The sequence below is a fragment of the Apiospora hydei genome, assembly GCF_038363865.1.
Source record: "Apiospora hydei strain CBS 114990 chromosome Unknown utg000005l_segment0_segment0, whole genome shotgun sequence".
NCBI lineage: Eukaryota > Fungi > Ascomycota > Sordariomycetes > Amphisphaeriales > Apiosporaceae > Apiospora > Apiospora hydei.
In genome coordinates, this window is record NW_027117364.1 from 4,949,160 (window position 1) to 4,971,186 (window position 22,027).

Consider the following 22,027-nt stretch of genomic DNA (forward strand, 5'->3'; position numbering starts at 1 on the left):
CGGTTGTTCCCTGTATGGGGTTCGTCTCCTCCTACGAAGCCACTGATCCCGCCTTTCCTCGATTCGATCCTTGCCGACTCCCCAAAGCAGCCTTCTGGCCATCTGCCACGGCGCCCGCCTCTGCCTGGGAGATGACCTGTTTCTTAACGATATCGGGATCAAAGTCATCGCCCGCCACGAACGTCCAGCTTTCCTCCACATCGTCGTCATCATATAGCTCGGGGCCGTCCGAGTGCTCAGTCGGGCCAGTAGCGGACGAGGCTACGGGCTTTCGCATTTTCGACTTCTCGGTGCTGATGCTGCGTGCGTACTCGAGCTTGCTGTAGATGAACTGGATGGCGTTGTCGACTCCGTGTTCCTGTGTTTGGTTCAATGTCAGCTACCACTCAACTGCCGTCACGCATCTTGGACAATCTCAGTGCACATACCTGTTGGATAGACTGGCCCAACACCTTGGCCTTGGAGATCATTCGGTCGTCGTGTGTCGCCTTCCACAGAGCCTTGGCGAAGCTGATAGCCCCCACTTCTTCATGCAGATCCCAACACCTAGGTGCTCGACTCCGAAGACCATAGAAGAACTGGTCACCGAAGAATGGCCGGATGATAGTAGGAATTCCCGCGCGGAGGCTCGCGCCGGTGGTACCGCTGCCGCCATGGTGAGCAGCGGCATCCATCTGAGAAAAGAGCCAGTCATGCGGTGCGCTTGAAATCTGGAAGATCTCAGGAGGCAGTTCCGGCTCCTTGGGCTGATCCTCGGGTTGATCCTTGGGTTGGTCTGGTGCATCGGTAGCCGCCTCAACACCCTTCTCTTTCGTTACACGATCCGACCAGCCCTTGCTGAGAACAGCGCGGACATCTGCTCCTTGGACAGCGTCAATCACTTCTTGGGTCATCTTGGCGACATCGGGCACAATGATGGAGCCAAAGCCGATATACACCAACTTCTTGCCATCTTCCCGAGCCTTTTCAATGAACTGCCTCAGATCGTCAGGTGGGGTCCAGTTCTTGCCCTCATCCAAGAACCAGTAGCCACTAACGTTGATCCAATCGGTGTACTCAATGGGGGAGCGACTACAGACGGCGAAAAGTTGTAGAGGAAGGGCACCTTGTTAGGTTGCATCTTGTCCAGACTTGTCGCGGGGAGATTGAGGAACTTGGCACGCCACTTGTTGATCTGCCGCGAGCTGAGTTGCCACATGGTGTTTTCAAACAGACCATAGGAAAGGTAGTTGAAGAAGCCGCCCATGTTCCGATCAGCTGTCATGAAGGCATGGGGATAGGCGCGCGTCCGCGTCCATGGCATGGTGAAGGCGCGGAAGTAAGGGATGTATAGCGCTTCGGCGATGTGAATCCCCGCCATGGCCGATGGGGACTCGATGAGGATGTCGGTGCCTTTACAAGCTTCCCATGCGGACTCGAGAAGTCCATCAAGCCAAGGTCGGAACGAGCTGGTGGCCTCTTTGAAGAAACCGTAGCTGAAGGTGCCATATTCGATAACCAGTTTCATTAGTTCGCCGGGGTCACCTGCGACAGGTGCAAACTCGATGTCATGTCCCTCGATCCAGCCTCGAAATTCTGCGTGTGTCGCGATCTTGACTTTGTGGCCATCGGCGATAGAGGCCCTTGCAGAGAGCTATGTATGGCTGAACATCGCCTCTCGAACCGATCGTCAAACAGGTGATTTTCATCGATTTGGTGGGCTGGAAGTGGACCAGCGAGTCCTTGGCGTCGTCGAAAAGAATCGTCGGTCCATCGCCGTCGTTGAGCATGGTCAGCTGGTGAGGAAGTTGGTCCTGATCGGGAAATTCTTTAAGTCGCGCAGCATTCAAAGCCTCACGCTCGGCAAGAGCATCATTTGCTTTCTTCATATCGTCGCTGTCAAAGTATTGGGATTCGCGGATGAAGCGAGAACGGTCCAGATTTTGCAAGACGGACACGGCACAGTCGTCGCGGATCACGGGCTGGGCAAACTCGAAAAACAGCTCCTCGTGACCGCGGATGATGACCACCAAGCCCTGGTAGCCAAATCGAAATCCTTTCTCTTTGTCGACCGTCTCGATGTGGGCCAGAGGAAGGATCAGCTTCTTTCGCGTCCCCGGTAGCAAACTGCGAAAGCAAAAGTGTCGCTGGCTAAGATAGATCTTTCCATAAAGAGGCAAGACGTTGAGCATATGACAAAAGTAAGTAGCCTGAAGCTTGTCCGACTCGGGCAACAGAAAGTGGGAGTGGAATCTCTCGTTTGCTGCCTTGACATCGGTTTCATCTTCATCGTCCTGGAAACTGTCCTCAGGGTTCAGAGCCGTTGATTGTTCGTAGTGCTTACGGCCACCCTTCCACATGCCAGAAACCTTTTCGACGTAACCCATCGACTCGGTGGCCAGCAGATTGCCCATTTGTCGGCTTGTCCGGTTCAGATAGCCGGCGAAATGACCAGCCCTCTGCAGGGGATAGGCACCCATCTTGGCAATATTTTGCAGGGTAGGTGCTTGCCCGGCTTGACCCTCGCCAGAGCCGGGGTCGACGACATGACCAGTGGTTGCGGCGTGTTGTGGGTGAGGATATCCCTCGGCGTGCTTTGTCCGGTCCTTGCCGCTGCGGGCATTCTCCTGTTGGCTCCTCCGCGACATGGATGTTGACCGGCGGTGGAGGGTGGGTTTGTGGAAGACCTCGCTGCCTTGCAGTATCTGGCTGGCCGACGGGTCCTCGATTGAGGACGCAATCATGTTTGACAGGCTAGGGTCGTCCGTTGACTGGGCGAATGAATCGGACTCCTCGTGGTTGTCCGACTGAGCCTTGGCGTGTTTGCCACGGCTACTGCTCACGGTTCGTTGGCCGCTGAAGCTTCGTCGCGGCGAGTGGTCCCGCGCAATCGTGTCCACGTCTAGGCTCCGTCTATCGAACTTCTTCATTGCATCGGAACTACTGCGAACATGATCCCCGCTGGCGCGAATGGTATTCTCCCGAGGCATCGTGGGCGACATGGGCGAGAGTGTTGCCTTGACAGGCTCACGGAACTTTGGCGAGAGCACCTGCGAGCTCTCCATTCGCGATGTATTCAGCGATAAAGAACTGCGCTTTGACGATGGCCTGGCTGTGTCATCGCGGCGCTTCTTAGGCACCCGAAGCGGTCCTGCGGCGGCGGATTCGTTGTCGCTATCTGTTGAATCGCCCACGAGAAGCTTGAGCAAGCGAATCGCTGCCTCGCCCGAGTTGAAGAAGGAGAAGAAGTACTCGTCAATGGCAAATGTCTCATCGTTGTCAATCACGCGAATCTTGACAGTGTCCGCGAAGCCCAGGTTGTCCATGTTTGTTTCTTCGACATCCATGATATTGGCAATTGGCAAGGAGATCTTGACGGTGTCACCATCGTTATGCGAGCGAAAGATGACCCGCTGCAGGCTCTTCACCCATTCTTTGGCGCTCGAGGCGCTATCGGCGCGGAAGTAGTACGTTCTGTGGTTTGTGGTGACCGAGAAATTGACGCCCTCTTTACCTTTGTCGGTGATCTCGGCCGATATGCCGTATCTGAGGTCGACCTGGCCATGAGGATAGTACAGGTTGGAGGCATCGTGGTAGTAGGATAGGGTATCCCCCTTCAGACGGAACCAATACCGAGTGTACTTGGACGTACGCTTGCCGGACTTGGCCATGTACCCATCCTTTGTCACTTTATCCTGGTAGAGTGTTAGTCTGGTGCTCCGCTTGCACATATTCCACGTCACTTACAGCCTTCTTCGATAGATAGGCCCAAAAGCATATGTGCTTGCTGGTGATGTACATGTATCCATCCACCAAGACACTGAGCAATAGCCAGCAAGGATATTCTGCATGGAATAAGACTGTCAGTGAGGCTGCGCATACAGAGTTTTGGGTTGAATCACGACTTACCTCCTATGACCTCTTCCGCTTGGTCAAGCTCGAATATATCCTTCAAGGCAAGTTGCAGCTTTGTGGGACCACCGTCTCCCGAGTCATCGCTTAGTGCAGTTCTTCTCAGATCACTGGACAATCTTTCCATATCGAAGCTGGGCCTGGCCGACATCTCATCTCTGGCTTCCAAGATCCGGCTCATCACTGGGGCCAGTTTCGGGGTTCCAGCGTCGGAATCGCTCGATTCTGGTTCCGAATGGCGCCGGGTGGGCGAGGATGATTCGTCAGGCGAAGACTCGTCCATCGTTTGTTGCTTAGACTTGGACGATTTGGACGATTTAGACTTGGAGAGCGAGCCCAGACGTGTGAGCTGAGGCAGCGATCGCAGGAGGTTGCTCGAGATACGACGACGGTGCTTCTTGTCGCTGTCCTTGTCAGAGGAGCTTGACTTGTCTGAGGCGCTTTTCTTAAAGATTCGCGAGCGCGACATAGAATCCACAGGTGTTTCCGTCTCTTTGCCTTTACCTTTGGCTTCAGGTTGGCTGTCGTTTCTGCTCAAGTCTCTGATGTCTGCCCCGCCCTCGTCTTCGTCCTCTTCGTCGCTCGACTGGTCTTCAAACCGGCCGTGGATGTTGGCCGTGGATCTGGCGGCGCTGAAGACGTCGAAAATCGACTGGTTCATGTGCATGAACATGCCATTTGGCCGGCCATTAGCTGCAATAATGTCCTCCTCGCCGGCATCGTCCGCGTCTCGTAAATGGTTGGGCAGCTCCATGGTTCGGCGTCGGTTGGATTCTTCCTTGTGTTTCTTCTGAAGCTTCTTGCTCGACCTTGGGCGCGCAGCATCGGCTTCGGTATGGGGCGAGGAGGTGATGTCGGGAGGTGAGGGCGCCATGGTCGCGGCGGTCGGGCACCAGCAGCAGCTGGCGTGCCAATCCTTTCTTGCCTGACTCTTCCGGTCCGCCGGGGTATGTGACTGGTTAGGCAGAGTCGCGCAAGCTGGGAGGGCGACTGTGGTCCAGTGACGGTTCACAGGCGGCTCTGCAGGCAACACGCGGCAGTTTGCAGTGGATCCTCAAGCCAGAGCGTGCCCTACAAAGTATAAACGCACACAGTTTTCGAAAGCGGTTTCCAAAAGGCCACTAGGATGGGTTTTACTATTGCACGGCGAGTTGCTCGATGGTGACGGTCCGGAGTTGGGCGATCGGTGGGCTAAGACTTCAGAGGTCAGGCTGGTGATGGCTACTGTTCTCGGTAGAGTTAGTACTATATTAAGTGGGAAATGTTCGTGGGTAACATCTTGAAGGAAAGGAAGTATGAGGTATGACGAGAGCTGTCAGAGAAATCGGTTACGGGAAGAGACGGAGGTAGGCCAGTGTATGTAGGGTGTAGGTGATAAGATGCCGTATGTACTTGATGGAGGGTAAGCGGGTAGGCAGCCAGCTAGGTAGCCACTCGAGGCTAGAAGTAGCTGGCGCAGTATTAGGTAGGTACATACTCTCGCAGGTGATAAGACTCTGGGGTCGGTACAGCCGTTGGAGAGGAGCTGTGATTGGGGACGGATGACCTGTTTCGGCCAGGCAAATATTGATTGGATGAAAGATCTAGGGGACGGAAGATGCAGGTGTACAGTACATCGAATGTGCATGACGAACTCGCAGGTATTTGAACTCCTTCACAGATGTGTTGAGTTCAGTACTTACCTGGATGTACCTACGTTTACCACGATACCACGATCCCGTTCGCGGCGGTATAATCAGCTTGGTTTCGGTATTTCGAAAGCAACAAGAACGCTGTTTGAACCGCGGGGTTTCGTGCCAAACCAACACGTAAAACGAAACAAACAGCCAGGACGAAGCAATCACTTGTCGACGTCAGGATGGACGGGCGGAGGCCGAGAGCGGGAGGACGACGACGACGTGGTGGGACTCTGGACAATTGAACGGGGCTATTTTGGGGGTAAGGCAGCTAATAACTGGCTTATCGATAATGGAATCCACTGTACTTTAGCAAAAGGTGGGATGGGATGTTGCATGGCGGACTCGGGTGCATTCTCTGGCCCGCATATAGTCGCCGACGGAAATGTATGCACCTTTCAGGTTCATCCAAAAAGGTCCATCAGATCTAAGTAGCATCTGTAATACGATCTTATTGAACAGAGGCGCTTGATGGGTCTAATAATAGAGTATGCATCGTGAGTTTGAGGTGTTGCAGTCCCAGTCAGGGGGTATGATGTTTTTGGTTTCTAAGATGGCAAATGGTGTTCGCTATCTCCGTGTACTGTATTGGCAGATGCCTACAAGCAGGCATTTCCTTTCGGCAACGGAATGACCAATCCCTGGCACCACATTCATCAAACGCTACACATAGAGATGTAGGCAAGTATACTATATTTACAGCTGGACTATCTAGATCATACACAGGGAAGGCATTGTTATCAGCGAATCTTCAGGTTCAGCCAAAGCCATTCACTTGAGCGAATGGCATTTGCTGGCAGCGTGACGGGGACCGCTCATCTGGGACCCTGGTCAGCTCGCAGCCAGTGCATGGCATGTGCGAAATATCACATGTAACTTTTTCCGGGGCATCTGCCAGCAGAAGAAGCGGGCCAGTCGGCAGTGAGCAACAGATGACTGATGACAAGGAATGCCTAATTGTTAGCGAACACCCAACGTGTTGGTTACTCTTTTCATCCTGGCGAGCAACGCAAAGAATACCTGCTCGAGTAAATGTCTGAGTCAAACGCGCAGATATGATTTCTTTTTTCGTATGTTTCGTCCTACCCCTGCGTGCATTGTTTTTCTCCCTCTCCAATTGTTGCTCACTTTGCTGAACGGTACGTCATTCTGTCTCTCCAGAGTCGGATGGCGCAAGGGGAGGACCCTGAAAAAGGTGACACTAAAGCTCGAGGTAAAATATTGGGCCCCTCAATCTCCAGGCCCCCGTACAAGTAACTGGGGTCACAGAAGCCATGCAGAGGTCTAGACTTCACGAGAAAGATCACAACAAATGCAACTCTTATTCCATATTGTTTGTTTTTACATGCGTAATACAAAAGCTTTTGCCTGTGGATTAGAACTGCGCATAATGCAGAATGTGTACTGGCCTGGGAGAAACAGAAGGGGGAAGGGGGGTAAAAAGGTCGATTGAAAATTGCGCCAGATGAGGTTGAGCCAACAACTTTCGTGGATAAGGAGACGAAAGCCTCCGTACGATATCTCATTTACGGGATATGCTCGAATGATATGAGGATCTACTGAGTTTACTTTCATACCACCATGAATCCAGCAGGTTTATGGAACGACAAATATGCTTCATTCAATGTTATCACATCACCGCATCCCCACCAGTCTTACCCAGCGCGAACTTGGTCTTCTCGCCATTGTTGACAATGACTTCCGAACCCAGGCCTCTCTCAACATCCTCACCCCTGGACTCGGCAAACTCCTCTCCAGCTTTCGCCGTCTCGACTGGCACATGCTCGCGAACCACCATCCAGGTAGGGTATGCAGCCAGACCTTGGACCATGTTAGGGATGTGAGATAGTCAGGACACAAAAGGAGAAGAACGGCAAACTTACCAAGCAGTATTGTATTAACAGCCAACGGCACACGCCCGCCCACCCACTTCTTCGTATTCAGCCCAAACGCAATCGCCTGCGAGAAGCTCTCCTGCCCCCTCAGCACGCCCGAAAACCGCGTCAGCTCCGAGATGTCGCCCGCCTTGTTCGCGACCAGGTAATACAGCCAGTTCTGCAGCGCCTGCCGCGCAAAGTCCCACAGCACCAGCACGAAGAACCCCTCGGTAAACCCGGCGTCCTCCCAGTCGTACGCCGGCGGGTGCCGCGTGTACTTCTCCTGGACCACCCACCCGTACACCCAGGCGACGACGTGCACCAGCACGACGTACCAGTACCCCAGCACGATGCGGCGCCGCACAGGCAGCCGCTGGTAGTCCAGCAGCGCGCTGATGAGCTGCGACGACAGCAGCGTCCCGAAGTTGGACACGAATCCGATCAGCGCCCGCGCCCGGATCCCGAAGTAGTACGTCTGGAAGCTCCCCGCGTACTGGTTGAAGTAGGCGGCCCAGAAGACCGGCAACAGCAACAGCACGTCGCGGCGCTTGCAGACCCGCCAGAGGACGCGGCACTCGGCTACGACCGACTTCTCAGCCTTAATTACGACGCGCGACCCGTCGGCGCGCTGAACCTTCTCGGGCGGCGAGAGCGCGAGGGCCAGGGGCACCGCGACGCACTGCAGCGCCACGAAGATCAAGTAGACCTCGTAGCCCACTTTCCCCTTGGTCTTGGCCGCGGCGTCGTTGTTGAGCGCCAGCACAATGGCGCCGCCTAGCAGGGGGCCACCGGTCCGGAACCACAGCCAAATGTTCATGTAAGACCCCCGTTTCCCCGGTTCCGGGTAACCCAGCGCAACGGCGCCCTCGCTGACCCAGAACAAGCCCGCGCTGAAGCCGCAGGCCACGGCGCCTACCAGCACAAACCACTCGTTGCCGTACCGGTTGTTGGTGTACAGACCGGCAGAGTAGATGGGGTAGCCGACGGCGCCCAAGAACAGGGTCCAGGACAGGCCGATGCGGTTCGCGATGGGCGCGCCGAAGAGGCACAGGAAGCCCATGATGCCGAAGACCAGCGCGTTGGCGGCGTAGACTAGGTATGGCTCTTGGGCGCCGCTAGCCCCCAGAGCGTTCATGGCGTTCCAGAGTCCTGGGGCCAGAAAGCCCACGCCACCGATGACGAAGGCATTGAACAGAGTCGAGTGATACCAAACTCGCTTCACTGGTGTGCCATCTGCCGTCGTGGGAGTAATACTTCGGGATGTGGCAGTAGCTGAGGTATCATTGCCCTCATCTTTGACGGTTGCCATCTTGAAGCCAGGTATAGCCTCCTAGGGATGAGATTGTATGCTGTCCAGAACAGTTGAGCATAAGGGACGAGGCGACAAAGACGTCAGGTCGAGAGACCATACCGTCAATATACCTCCCATTTCTATCGCAAAAATGTAATCCATCGTCGTTCCATTCCCGGCTTGTGTGCCGGCCCACCTCGATCACGACATTTACACATTCCGCTTCAGGACTGGTCGGGGTGCCGAAGCGAAGCGCAAAAGGTGTAGGTAGCACCGTAGCATCGGGATGTAGCCCGCTTACAGGGAGATATCTCATACCTTGGCGATGGTGTCATGACCCCTGTATTGGTTTTCCATGAGCATGATAGGTCTCGCCCGCCGCGATAGAATGGAGCCGGTGGACCTGCAAACGGTTGGGGTTTTTGGCTTACCAATGGTGCAAGCCGCAACATGACAAGTTTTACCTATACCTATTGCTGTGTCTTCCATGTCTTTAGGTTTTGTTTGATTGCAATAAAGTCGATAGCCGGGTTTCGGAAATTCTCTGGATATTCGCATGAGGACGCACTTATACGTTCAAGAGGTTGACCTTTGAGGTTGTAGCAGTTCCAATGTCATGTCCAGCACCAATGAAGCATGGCTTTGGGAACAAGGTAGAACACAGCGAGAGAACTGAAATCCATTACTTACACAATATAGAGTCTCTGCCTTTTCGAGAACAGCGACAACATTTAGAGCAGTTGCACAATGAGTAAGAAGGTTGTCCGTTTTCTGGTATGTAGCTCAAGAGATCTAGTGTAACAACTATTGGGACATCCATCCGTGGTGTTTTTGGATCTTGGTCTGACATCTGCGTTTCAAAAACGGCAATTCACCAAATAGCCAAGAACCCTTGGCTATCTTAGTCTTCAAGTGAATAGAGAATCATGATGCCAAAGAAACATATGAGACGCTCGTTGAATCGTCATCATGTGCCGTGCCACTGGCTGCCCAACCTGTGTTCCTTGTTGGTGATAATGGCCGAGCCATCTACAGGATCCCCGCGGCTGAGTCCGCGGAGACCCCCGAGATCCGTACGTCAGGGGAGACAGCGGCGACGTCACATGATTGGCTCCATCCTACAGCGAGGCTGGCGACTACCTCCTCCTCGCTCAGAAGAACATGATAGGCATCTATGATACCTCGAGCCTCAAGCTACTCGCCTCCACGACGCTGACCGGGAAGGAAGACGTCGAAGTACAAGGCCTCAGTGTGTCCCAAGAAGAAATCATCACGTACGGTGCCGGCATCATATTCTAGGCGATCGAGAGCGAACCTAGCATGTACGAGATCACACGAGACGGCATCCTCCAAGAAACCCCCGGCGGTATCCAACCCACGAAGGACGACTAGAAAATGCACGGCAGATGTGTCTATCTCTCGCGTAATATGGGGAAGCAATATCTCTTCATCGAAACCAAGACGGCCGAGTACCTGCAGATCGAGCTCTCATGTATCGACAACGTACTACACATGGCTCTCGTTCGCAACTTCACCGGAAGCGCCAGGAGCCAGGTCAAGGGCTGAGTCTCGGACGAGGCCAATGAATGGGTTGCCATCGGCAAAGAGACCCTGGGACTCTGGAAATACGGCGCCGAGACCGTGGACGATGTTATGGACACCTTCAAAATCAGCAAGGTTGATGGTGGACATACATATGGCGATGTCGACGGCGTGTCGCTTGTGGAAGGGCTTGCAAGCTCTCGAGGTTTTCATTCTGGTCAGCCAGCAAGGAGTCAGCGCCTACAGCGGTTATCGCAGAGCACCACCTCACGAGTTTGTTTGTAGAAACGTTCACCATCGCGGTGAACGTTTAAAGAGGCGTAGATGTTGTGAGCAACACCGACGATATCACAGCTGTTGGCACAGCGCTTGGGGCTGAAATACCCCACGGGTTGGTCGCAGTTCATGATGATGCCAGCGAACTACCTGGAGGAAGCACCAGGGACGAAACAAGCTTCCAACTTGTGAGCTTACAAGACCTACTGGGAAATGATTTGCGAGTAGTCGACTCTGACTGGGAACCGAGAAGATAGTAGCACTCAGAGGCATCCAAGAAAAGTGTGGTGTTCATCAATTGTTTTTATTAAGATAGGTAGGTAGATGGATTTGCATGCGCATAGCCACTGAAGTACAGCTAAGGAAACTTGTGATACAAGACCTACCTTTCTAACCTACCTGCTTCGAGTTGTTGAATACATCGCAGAAATATGACAATAGCCAACAACCTAATCGTGGGTATCGCGATAAAATGGCGAGCTTTAGGCCACATGGCATGGTTAAACACGCATACCCAATCGCATTGGTCAGTAGATCATACATATCACAAAACATTCAAGACAGGCAGACAGCAAGGAAGCACGGCAGAACGTCTTGCGTCACGCACAAGTCACAAGTCCAACAGACAGGTCAGATGCCAGGACCGACCAGACCTGACCCGACCCGAAGGCCAGGTAGGTCGACCCAACCGCAGAAGCCGGCCGGGAGGGCGCGAGTTCGCAGTGCCAGATCAAGAGGAAAAAATCCTCTGATCGGCGCAATCCAACCTGTCGCAGTACAAGATATGCAAAGCGATGGTCCCGGATTGTCTAAAGTGGAAAAGTAGGCTTTTATTCATCTCTTGTGAAAATCCTTTGCCTTCTCCAATGTGAGATCAGCAGATGCCAACGATCTATGTCGTGCCGTTCCGTGTCGTCCGATTCGTATCGTTCGTGACGAGATATGCTCGATGCGGAAAAAATGTTGCCGTCGAGTCGAACCAAGCAATAAACCCAACCAGCCGTAACACCCGCTTTTTGTTGTTGGTATCATCAAACGCCCATCATGTCATGTGGCAAGTCGCTTATGCGACGAGCTCGACAACACCACCGGCCTCAGTGATCTTCTTCTCAGCCAGACGGCTGACCCAGCGAGCGCGGACGACGATGGGGACCTCGGGGAGGCGGCCCTTTCCGAGGACCTTGGAGTAGCCGAGGGGAAGCAGGTCGATGACGGGGACGGTGTCCTTCTTCTCACCCTTGAGGTAGGCCTCACGGGTCTCCTCGGGAACCAGGCTCCAGAGCTTGTCGAGCTATGATTTGCTATGTTAGAGGAACGTTCGACTTGTGTGCGCAGGGTGGGCGATTGAAGTACGTACGTTGACAATGGGCTTGAAGAAGTGGTTCTGCTGCTTGTGGAAGTATCGCATACCGACCTTTCCGAAGTAACCGGGATGGTACTTGTCGATGTTGGTTCGGCTGGAATCGTTGTTAGCATGCGTGTCGAATTGAAAATTGCGACAGCAAAGTGCTGGATCAAACGTACTGGTGATGTTGACCACCGGCCATACCACGACCACCGGGATGCTTTCTGTGCTTGCCGACACGACCCTTACCGGCCGAGACGTGGCCGCGGTGCTTTCTGGTCTTGCTGAGTCTGGTAGGCATCTTGGCGGTTGCTGTGATGTTAGTTGTCGAGCAGACCGAGAGGAATTGGGCGGAGCGATCGAGTAGTTAAAATCAAAAGTTCGGTCCTGGGGAATCCGCCGCGCACAGAGAGGAGAAAAAAAAAGCTGTGGGAGACTAGCAGGGGTGGATTTCGGGTTAGTGACAATTGAGGGCACAAAACCTCTCAGCCATCTGTGGCTAGTATTTTTCAGTCGTATCTTATCAAACTTATCAAGCAGCGCACAGCCACTAGTCAAGGGCCACACTTGCTCAACCCCACCTCCCACTCTGCCACCTGGGGCAATTGCATCCCAAGTGGCAGCTTCAACATTGAAGTCAGTCAGTCAGTCAGTCAGCTTCCAAGTCAAAGCAACTGTCGCCGGAAGACGTAGCCAATATCTCGTTGTCGGGCATCCAAGGCCGCTCTTGTGTTTCAGGAAGATGTCCATTTCCGTAATGTCAACTGTTCCCCCAAATCGTGGTGTTTTTGCTTTTCCTTCTCTGAGTAGGGAAGGTTTTATTCATGCGCCTGCAGTACCTACTTCTGCGGCGGACGACTGAGCTCAATGATGCTCGCTTGACCCATCTTCAAGCTGTTTTGTACTTCTTCCATACCGCTCCGCGTGTTTGGTCCTGCACGATGCAACTATCGCCAGAATGAAAGATTGGTTCTGCAATACGAATGAATTTGTCTTAATTTGATTATCACTCAACTGGTTTTCTTTCTTCAGTCGGTTTTGTCGTGAGTTGAGTTGTGAGCATATTCGTTTGAACCAACGACGACCTCGAGAGATCCCAACGCGTACCGCGCAAATCGGAGCGCTCGCCGAAGAACCCGCCATTAGGCGCGACGGCAATCCTTCGTACACCAGCGCCCAGCCGTCTGTTTTGTCATTGCCGACTTCAAGTATGGCAAGTAGTAATGAAGGTCTAGACCCGGATCTTGATCACGTCACAGATGGTATCAAGAAGGTCGACTTTCACCACCCATATACCCCTTACGATGTACAAGAGCAGTTTATGCGCTCAGTTTATGATGTTCTCGATACCGGAGATGGGCAAGTGGGGATTCTCGAGAGTCCCACGGGGACAGTAAGTATAGCAGACAAGCTACTTTCATCTTCAGCAAAGTCGCTAACAAAAGCAGGGCAAATCCCTTTCTCTTATCTGCGCTGCCCTGACTTGGCTGCGCAACCACAAGCAAGCTAAGTTCGAGAGCTCCGTTGAGGATGCCGCCCGGGATCTGAAGGATGAGCCAGACTGGGTCGTGGATTCCATGCTCCGGCGAAAGAGGGATGAAGTAATCAAGAAATGGGAAGAGAGGGAGGCTCGTCTGGAAACCGTACGGGCGCGTGAGAAGGCCCTGGAGATCCGCACCACCAAGAGGCGTCGGTTGAATGACCGCGCAGCAGCAGGTTCTGACGCTGACCACGAGCCGGATGAGGACGAGTGGCTGCTCGATGAGAGGGACGAGGACGGGTCGCTAGGTGGCGAAGCTTCCAACTACAGCAAAGACACCAGAGCGCTCATGGAGAAGCTCGGAATGATGCCGAAACGAGATGCTGAGGAAGAGGACGACGGCGCCGATCAAGAACTCAAGGTAACTTCGGATGATGTTCTATGGTTTCTTGAGCCATTCTGATTTAGGTTGCAGATTTACTACACCTCGAGGACCCATTCACAGCTGTCGCAGTTCATTGCCGAACTACGGCGCCCTACATTTCCCCCTCGATTCCAGAAGCCATGATATCTAAGGACAATCCTTCGGAACCAGAAGCCGTCAAACATGTCCCTTTGTCATCTCGCCAGCGACTCTGCATAAACCCGGCTGTGGCACGCCTGGGATCCGTTCAAGCCATCAACGACCGGTGCTCTGAGCTGCAGCAATCAAACTCCAAGTCGAAATGCCAATTCGTGCCCAATCCCGACAAGCTGGCTGTGACACACCAGTTCCGCGATCATGCTCTCGCTGCTATCCCCGACATCGAGGATATGTTTGAACTCGGCAAGAAGCTGTCGATATGCCCGTACTACGCCTCCAGGACGGCCATCCCGGGCGCCGAGATCATCACTCTGCCCTACCCGCTCCTGCTGCAGAAGACGGCCCGGGACGCGCTGGGCATCAAGCTCGAGGGCAACGTGGTGATCATCGACGAGGCGCATAACATCATGGACGCGGTCGCCAACGTGTACGCTTCCGAGATCAGCTTGAGCGAGCTCCGGCGTGCGAGGCAGATGCTCGGTGTGTATGTGAAGAAGTTTGGTAAGAAGCTGAAGGGCGAGAACCGAGTCATGGTCGCTCAAGTGGCAAGGGTCATCGATGGCCTGAGTGACTGGCTCGACGGTGCACTGAAGCTCAAGGTATGTCGACGCAAGCATCCGATTTCTTTTTTTCGATCTTTTTTCGAGACACGAAAGCTCACCTAGATGCAGGGCGACCAAGGAATTGTCGACTCCAACCAGCTCCTCAAGTCTAAAGGGGCTGACCAGATCAATCTGTTCAAGCTCATCCAATACGTCCAAGAGTCGAAATTGGCTTACAAGATTGAAGGATACGTTGCGCATACCGAGCAGGACCCTAAGAAGCCCGCGGCACGGTCCTCGTCGTCGCCGGTCCTCCACACTCTTGTTTCTTTCTTGGTCTCATTGACCAACCTGAGCACCGAGGGTCGCATCTTTTACAACAAAACCCCTATCACCGAAGGTCAAGCACCCGACATCAAGCTCTCTTACCTTCTACTGTCTCCCACGCACGCCTTCTCCTCCATCGCCTCGGCCGCGCGCGCCGTCATCCTCGCCGGCGGCACCATGTCGCCCTTCGACGACTACACGGCCCACCTCTTCCCCGACCTCGCGCTCTCCAAGGTCACGACGCTGAGCTGCGGCCACGTCATCCCGCCGTCCAGCCTCTGCGTCTGGACTCTGGCCAGCGCGCGCCCGGGGCTGGAATTCGAGTTCAGCTTCCAGAAGCGCAGCGACAAGCGCATGATCCACGAGCTCGGCATCTCCATCCTAAACATCTGCACCGCCGTGCCGGACGGCGTCGTCGTCTTCTTCCCTAGCTACGGCTACTTGGAAGAGGTGGTCGCTGTATGGGGCGGCGGCGCGGACTCGACGCCCCCACAACAAAAGCAACAACCACAGAACGCAGCACCACCGTCCGTCTGGTCTCGGCTTCAGTCTAAGAAGATGGTGTTCCGTGAGAGCAAGGGCGGGTCCAGCGACGACGTCCTGGCCCAGTACAGCGAAGCCATCCTAGGAAATGGTGGGAATGACCCTTCGAAGCCCGCATCTCCACAACCCAAGACCAACGGCGCGCTGCTCCTGAGCGTAGTCGGCGGCAAGATGAGCGAAGGCATCAACTTCTCCGACCGGCTGGGCCGCTGCGTCGTCATCGTGGGCCTGCCGTACCCCAACATCAACTCGCCCGACTGGAAGGCACGCATCGAGTACATCGAGACGACCACCACCACTCGCCTTCTCGCTCCCAATCGCGAAGGAGGAGAAGAAGGGCCGCCACCCAAAATGTCCAAAGCCGACGCGACGGCCCAGGCCAAGGACGCGGCGCGGGACTTTACGAAAACGCCTGCATGCGCGCCGTCAACCAGAGCATCGGGCGCGCCATCCGGCACAAGGGCGACTACGCGGCCATCGTGCTGCTGGACCGCCGCTTCGGCGCCGAGCGCATCCGCCGCAAGCTGCCCGGCTGGATCCGGGGCGGCATGGCCGAGGGGGCGGCGGCGGCGGCGAGGGCCCGGGGGCACCCTGGGCCAGCTCATGGGGAAGCTGCACGGGTTCTTCCGCGAGAAGAGGAAGTTGGAATCGTCGCACGCATGATATGATCTTGGAGGAGGGGCGGAGGGGAGGAGGGGCTGCGTGTAAGTAAGTGATGTAAGTATGTACTTATTTATTGGATGGCTACTTGGGCAATATTGATTCTCGCTGCCCGACGGTGGGATCGGCCAATCGCAGTAGGATTGCAATTCCAAGATTTGTCATGATTTGAGAACCGCTCATACAGCCTCATTCGAGGGCGATTCCACACCCCGAGCCGGCCATGTACGGTACTCAGGCGAAGCGATCGTCAGTCTGGGGTCTCACGCCGTAGTTCCACACCCAGAATTTTCCGAATAGCGAGTCAGGTCACCGATCAAGCCATTAATTAGCGACATCCTGATGGTGCACGATGCACCGATTTCCCTCCTCAATCGTCCTGAACTGGGCATGATTGTCGAAAAGTCCAGCCTCGCTTATGTCGTCTGTCTGTCCCAACCGGCCGGCCTGTCTATCGACCGACCCCATAAAACCGATGCACATCATCAGCTGGTTTTCAGATGGGGTCACGCCGGTCGCGCGCGTGCCAAGACCCAGCGTCCCATGGAACCACCGCCCACCGTCCGCCCGCCGTTGCGAAGCGAAGCGAAACGAAACGCAGAATTCCCCGGTACCGAGCGTCGAAATATCGTGCTGCGCCGCGCTCGCTTATCGAGATCCTCCCACTGCCGAGGGTGGCCTGGTTCCCCTACTACCAAGTGCTTGCTACCGGATTTATTTATTCCTGGCACTCGCACTCGCATTGTCACGCCGTTTGTTTGGGTTTTCCGGCGCCCCTCCCCAATGTAACCCGGCCATTTCCGTATTATTGGGAATCCCTTTCTTTCGATCTTCGATACCCCCCTTCACTTGCAACGAGGCTGTGCATATGGATGGAATAATGAGGCGAAAGGAGGCACGTGATCTTGTATGCAACCGCATCCCGTCGGCTTCCTGTGACTTATGTCGGTGATCCAATTTCACTTTCAGTTGGTGGTGTTCGAGAAAACCTGACTTTCAAAAAGACCGTTTTCCCTCCATGGGAAATCGCACCTGGAGCCGCGTTGAAGCGTCCCAGGGAATGAATGGCATGAAGTGAGTAGTATTGTGGTTTTTCTGCTATCCACCCAACCATGTGTCGTTATGCAGGGTATCCTTGACGATTGTACAGTCGCCCGGCCATCTAGCCAGGCCAAGCCAAGCGCTTCTCTGCTTCTCTCGTATTTTTCTTTGTTCTAGTGGATTACTCGAGTTGGGTGTGGTATGGGTAGTGGTGGGTATTGTCTTGTTACTCATGACTCATCTCTTTTTATTTGTGCGGGTTTGCCAACTGCAACAACGGCCGGTTTTGAGGTCGTATTGGGGATAGGCTGTGAGCTATTTGCCAGACTATACAGACTTGCAGTGTGTCACCATCGTAGCACCGATACTGGAGCCAACTTCAAATAAAGACTGGGCCATGGAATGACATCGACAGACGACGGAGGCAAACACATGGTTAGAGACAAAAGGGACATCGAATGTAGTCTTGGATATGATTATGTCTTCGTTGACCTTTTGCCACTTCAAGTGTAAACAATATTGGCGTGTTCTAGCTCTATAGCAAGTAATGCGTTTAGGGAAATATGAGAAATGCATTTAGTAATCAGAAATAAGGAGTTATTTCCGTCTTTTAGACTAGAGGCCCCAAAAGAAGGGCCACGAGTTCAACATTTGGTATAGACTGTCTTTCTGGCCTATGGCTTTATATGCAAGCCTCGCTTAAGAGAGAACCATGACAGTCTATTGATACACACACGCTCATTCTCTCACACACACTCTCTCTTACTATTGACGTGAGGGTATATTCGGCGAACATTAGCCTATTATATCGAACTCCTGGAACCCCAAAGTGCAAAAACCTCGTTTGTCATAGTACAGTCATTGGTCAGTCAAGGTATAATAACTGGTGGTCGTCATGCAGCCGCCGCCGGAGCCTCTCCGAAAAGGAGAGGGCTTTCTTCGTAAACGTCAGTGCCACCGCATACCGAGTAACAAAGAAAGGCAAGTGCACCTTCGCTTGCGAGAACTACGGTGAAGAAGGGTGTCAGAGGTTTTCTTCTTTCTTCTTTTTGCGTTTGCTTAGGCGGCCGCAGACGCCAGGGCCTGGTATTCTGGCTCAGAGGTTCATTTTCGAACTCTGGGGACCACTAGTGTGTCCCAAAATGCAGAAATCTGTATGTTGACAAAACGTGAAATTTTGGAATGGCGAGTTCATCTGTTTCCAAAGATAGAAACGCACTGCATGTAAGGGCGTTTATATCGAGCGATATTCCGGTCATATCTTGGGAACTCCGCATATCGATATTTGCTATTTTCGTCGGGAGGAAGCTCATCTGGCAGCAAATACCTAGTCAGATAGAGGGATAGGAAGCCAAGAAATGGTCATAATAAATTAGTAGTCTCCCTTGCATGGTCTTCATAGTCTCAACTCTACGAAGCCCTCGATATCTCTGTTATATTGTCGGTTTGTAGTCATCGTTTGAGGTCTCCTAATAAATCTGTATTACACTTGGACCTTCTTGCTAGCTACTAGGGTACTGGTATATCCATTCTCTCCCACACAGACCTGAGAACCTCAAAGTCATTACTTGTCAGAGGACCCTTATCCTGTCCCAAAGACCATGCTCTTCCTTGAGAATTCCAAGATGCTCTGCTTCGGACTCTTGAAGCTCCTACGCAACAGTCTCCGCATCACGAGCCGGGAACAACAATATCAACCCAGAGACCAACAGCTCCAGCCAGAAAAACTCAGGAGTGTGCTCCGGCCCATCTTCGAGTCCATGCTCGAGGGGATCGGCTACCAAGGGGCTCCCCAGCTCCACGACAAGGAGAAGAAGCAGGCGGTGCTGGACGCCATGCACCAGAAGGTGGCCGACTACGGCATGACGCTCGACGATCCTCTATCGGCCAAGGGATTCCGGCTGGGGTTCTCCGAGGCGGCGGTACGTTGTTTGCTTCGTATTTATGTTGCTGCCGATCTTAGCCCCTTTTATTGGAACCTAGATCCCGGCATCTAATCGACAATGCGGTCAAAACATAGCTCGCGTATCCCGACCACTCGGTCGCGGTACAGACGTACATCGCCATCTTTACCTGGATCGTTGTGCAGATCGACGACATTACCCCTAGCATCAAGAACGAAGTAGGTTTACCACCCAGTCCCTTGAGAGCGGTGTGAAGCCTCCTTATGGCCTGCGAACTTGGGCCGTTGACGAAATGACGGCAATCCCTTGCGTCCATTTTCTTTTTACCTACTGACGGTGACATTGAAATGATAAGGTGGAGCAGTTTCAAAAACGCTTCCTTCGCGGCGAGGAACAGCCGTTGCCCATACTGCGCGGCTTGGCCGCCATTTTTCGGGAGGCGTATGACCACTGGGACCCGGTCCTAGCCAACCTGCTGGTGAAGTCGGTGAGTTTTGCATTTGCACGTCAGGTTCGGCCCGCGCCTGAGCGCGTGCGAGCTCGTATCTGCGCCACCCCTTTCCGTCCCTTCGGGCACAAGCAAGCCAGAGTCAGTCACCAGACATGCTAGTTTCCCTGTGGCGTTTCTTGGTACCCGTCACGAAGAGGTCGGTGCTGACGCAGCGCACTCACTCACTAGGGCCTGGGCTTCGTGACGGCCAATCTGCTGGACGCGGAAGAGGGCTTCCGGCGCATGCAGGTCACAGCGGCCGGCGTGAGCTTCCCGTACTACTTCCGCCACATGTCGGGCATCACCGAGGCCTATGCCATCTTCACGTACCCCAGCGGGCAGTACCCGGACCTGAGCCAGTTCCTCGAGGCCATCCCCGACATTGCCCTCTTCATCAACATCAACAACGACGTGCTTTCGTAAGTACTCGTGACCTCGTGACTGAACCCCCCAACACGTCACCACCGCCATATCATATCATCTCATCATGCGAGTGGCGGTAAAACTGACTTGAGTTGGAAACACCACATGAACAATAACACAGATTCTACAAGGAAGAGATCGCGGGCGAAAGCACCAATTATATCCACAACCGCGCCCGGTGCGAGCGAAAGGACCCCCTGGCGGTGGTCAGGGAGGTCCAGCAGGAGGTGGTGGACTGCGTCGGCCGCGTCAACCGCATCCTCGAGGGTCGCGAGCCTTATCTGCAGGCATGGCAGGTCCACATGACGGGCCACATCGCCATGCACACGGTGAACCCGAGATACCGGCTGGCCGAGCTGGGGCTGGGCGAGGAGCACCCGTTGCGGTGACAGACGGGACAGAATGAATGCAATCGCGATTTGTGATTTGCTTATGATGAGGCTGATGACGATGACGAGGTGGATGAGAAGATGATACCGACACACGGCGACCGCTAAAAAGAAGGAGGGATGGAGAAGAAGATTGAAAAGAAGGGGGCGGCTGTGAGGCTTGTCAGCTGGCCCGAGCTGAACTCCAGGGTTTGTCTCTGTTGGGGCTGGTAGGTAATAATAAGGCGCACCCCCTGGGCCGCCTGGGATGATGGGATGATGGGATGATTGGCTGATAGGTGATAGGATGATGATGTGATCACGAGGACTGGATCTTTAATTGTGTCAAGGGGGTCGAACATGGATGCTTCTCTCTCTGCGAACATGGCCGATTGAACAAACCAATACTGTGATGAATAAGTAAGAGATGACAACTGAAATTCCAACGGAAGCCAACGGATGTGAAGAGAGCCGCCGCCCTCGGGTCCCTGGTTACCTAAGGTTAAGTTAGTTGAGAAGGGAACTCTAGGGAAAAAGAAAAAAACGGTTGCTAGCTGGCGCACAGTACTGGGGGTGCCCAGTGCCGGAGCGGACTCCGCCTCCGCTCCTCAACAACGTTTGCACGTTACATTGCACAGCACGGGTTGGTTTTTAGTTAGCGTTGCCATCCAATCCCGCGCAAATTGGCACAGACAATGGACAGTCGGCACGAGTTTACGTCGTGACGAGATTTGGTTTCACCGCCTTTCGGTGTGACCCTGAAAGCTTGGGATCCTTTTCGGGAGAAGCCGACATGGGGGCCTTGGGCTTGGGGGCCAGGAACCCTGAAAAGCCTAGAGCTGACAGTGAGCCTGGCAGCGCTCTAAAGCCCTTTCGAGAAAGGATGCTCGCTCCGACGTGCTTTTTCCAGCTTGCCAGTCGGCCGGTCGTTTCCTTTTCTGAAGACTTTTTGCGAACTTGCCCTCTTGATTTGCTCTTTTCCAAATCCCGAATCCGGAATGATCCTTGTCTGTCCTTCTTCTCCCCTGCTGGCCCATGCCCACGATGTGGACACACGCACACACACACTTGCAGAAAACGCTAGGCTGGCTAGGCTGGGAAACGACGCGACTGGTTTTGGTGTGCTGTTGAAACTGTTTCCACGCCTTTCCCGGTTCGGACGAAATGAAAAGTAGGACCGCCCCCTCTTCCTTCCATGGAGCTTCTCGAAGCTTTCTCGAAGCCGAAACGCATGTACTTGCAGATCGGGAAGAAAACTGGGATGCCGGGTATGGAGCGAGATGAGGGTAGGAAGAAGAATGTGACACAACGCTTTTTTTTCTTCTCTTCTCTGCTTCTTCCAGTCGGTCTGCCCGGTAGTTCGGTCGGACGGCACGCGTACATACACGTGTGTTGTATGTATGTGGGAGCCCGCACCACATACTCACACCCTTGCTTCGTGTCAAAATGCTGCCAAGAGGAGACACACGCTGAGCAGCAATCGACCAGGGGTTTGGACAATACTTGTGCACCCGCAGTAGATCACACACACTCTGGCAGGCATCCGCTTGTTTGCTTCCCACCAAACAGCCAAGCCACACTGGCAGAGAAGAAACTCGGAGATTTGACCGGATCAAGTCTGTGTGTGCTCTCGAAAGTTTTCTTTTCTCTATACTCCGTAGAACGGCCTGACTCGTTTCTATTACCCATTACCACCCCCAGAAACAGCATCCCCAGAATAACTTACCCACCACCGTAACGACGCGCAGTACTGTTGGCTCTTACTCTC

At 53.8% G+C, this 22,027-nt stretch overlaps 7 protein-coding genes across 7 annotated transcripts; 4 read left to right on the forward strand and 3 right to left on the reverse strand.

The window, feature by feature from the left end:
• Positions 1–31: 31 nt before the first annotated feature.
• On the reverse strand, positions 32–4,765 carry PG997_007060 (Sterol 3-beta-glucosyltransferase; the record flags this gene model as incomplete). The annotated part of the gene is made up of 6 exons (XM_066811375.1): positions 32–358; positions 429–1,032; positions 1,080–1,575; positions 1,664–3,674; positions 3,727–3,824; positions 3,889–4,765. 6 exons carry the CDS (start codon positions 4,763–4,765, stop codon positions 32–34), a joined length of 4,413 nt encoding a protein of 1,470 aa, XP_066670298.1.
• Positions 4,766–7,197: 2,432 nt separating this feature from the next.
• On the reverse strand, positions 7,198–8,753 carry PG997_007061 (MFS general substrate transporter; the record flags this gene model as incomplete). Its single annotated transcript, XM_066811376.1, has 2 exons — positions 7,198–7,388; positions 7,451–8,753. The coding sequence occupies 2 exons, from the start codon at positions 8,751–8,753 to the stop codon at positions 7,198–7,200; spliced, it is 1,494 nt and encodes a 497-aa protein (XP_066670299.1).
• Positions 8,754–9,482: 729 nt separating this feature from the next.
• PG997_007062 (phytase) lies at positions 9,483–10,301 on the forward strand (the record flags this gene model as incomplete). Its single annotated transcript, XM_066811377.1, has 4 exons — positions 9,483–9,509; positions 9,685–9,812; positions 9,860–10,009; positions 10,142–10,301. 4 exons carry the CDS (start codon positions 9,483–9,485, stop codon positions 10,299–10,301), a joined length of 465 nt encoding a protein of 154 aa, XP_066670300.1.
• Positions 10,302–11,610: 1,309 nt separating this feature from the next.
• PG997_007063 (60S ribosomal protein uL15) lies at positions 11,611–12,209 on the reverse strand. Its single transcript, XM_066811378.1, has 3 exons — positions 12,078–12,209; positions 11,911–12,010; positions 11,611–11,844 (listed from the first exon to the last, which is right to left on the reverse strand). Exons 1-3 carry the CDS (start codon positions 12,197–12,199, stop codon positions 11,617–11,619), a joined length of 450 nt encoding a protein of 149 aa, XP_066670301.1. The 5' UTR covers positions 12,200–12,209; the 3' UTR covers positions 11,611–11,616.
• Positions 12,210–13,108: 899 nt separating this feature from the next.
• On the forward strand, positions 13,109–16,036 carry PG997_007064 (helicase C-terminal domain-containing protein; the record flags this gene model as incomplete). The annotated part of the gene is made up of 4 exons (XM_066811379.1): positions 13,109–13,291; positions 13,347–13,799; positions 13,847–14,560; positions 14,633–16,036. The coding sequence occupies 4 exons, from the start codon at positions 13,109–13,111 to the stop codon at positions 16,034–16,036; spliced, it is 2,754 nt and encodes a 917-aa protein (XP_066670302.1).
• Positions 16,037–16,375: 339 nt separating this feature from the next.
• On the forward strand, positions 16,376–16,822 carry PG997_007065 (uncharacterized protein; the record flags this gene model as incomplete). The annotated part of the gene is made up of 1 exon (XM_066811380.1): positions 16,376–16,822. The coding sequence occupies one exon, from the start codon at positions 16,376–16,378 to the stop codon at positions 16,820–16,822; it is 447 nt and encodes a 148-aa protein (XP_066670303.1).
• A 1,877-nt stretch (positions 16,823–18,699) lies between these two features.
• PG997_007066 (uncharacterized protein) lies at positions 18,700–20,280 on the forward strand (the record flags this gene model as incomplete). Its single annotated transcript, XM_066811381.1, has 5 exons — positions 18,700–18,996; positions 19,095–19,196; positions 19,343–19,567; positions 19,658–19,887; positions 20,013–20,280. 5 exons carry the CDS (start codon positions 18,700–18,702, stop codon positions 20,278–20,280), a joined length of 1,122 nt encoding a protein of 373 aa, XP_066670304.1.
• Positions 20,281–22,027: the final 1,747 nt, after the last annotated feature.

Bases quoted from the DNA above. Each gene is read 5' to 3' on its own strand.
- PG997_007063 (XM_066811378.1), bottom strand. From the start codon at position 12,199: ATGCCTACCAGACTCAGCAAGACCAGAAAGCACCGCGGCCACGTCTCG. The intron at 12,011-12,077 runs GTACGTTTGATC...CAACGATTCCAG, and splicing joins GCCGGTGGTCAACATCACCA to CCGAACCAACATCGACAAGT. The intron at 11,845-11,910 runs GTACGTACTTCA...AGCAAATCATAG, and splicing joins TCTTCAAGCCCATTGTCAAC to CTCGACAAGCTCTGGAGCCT.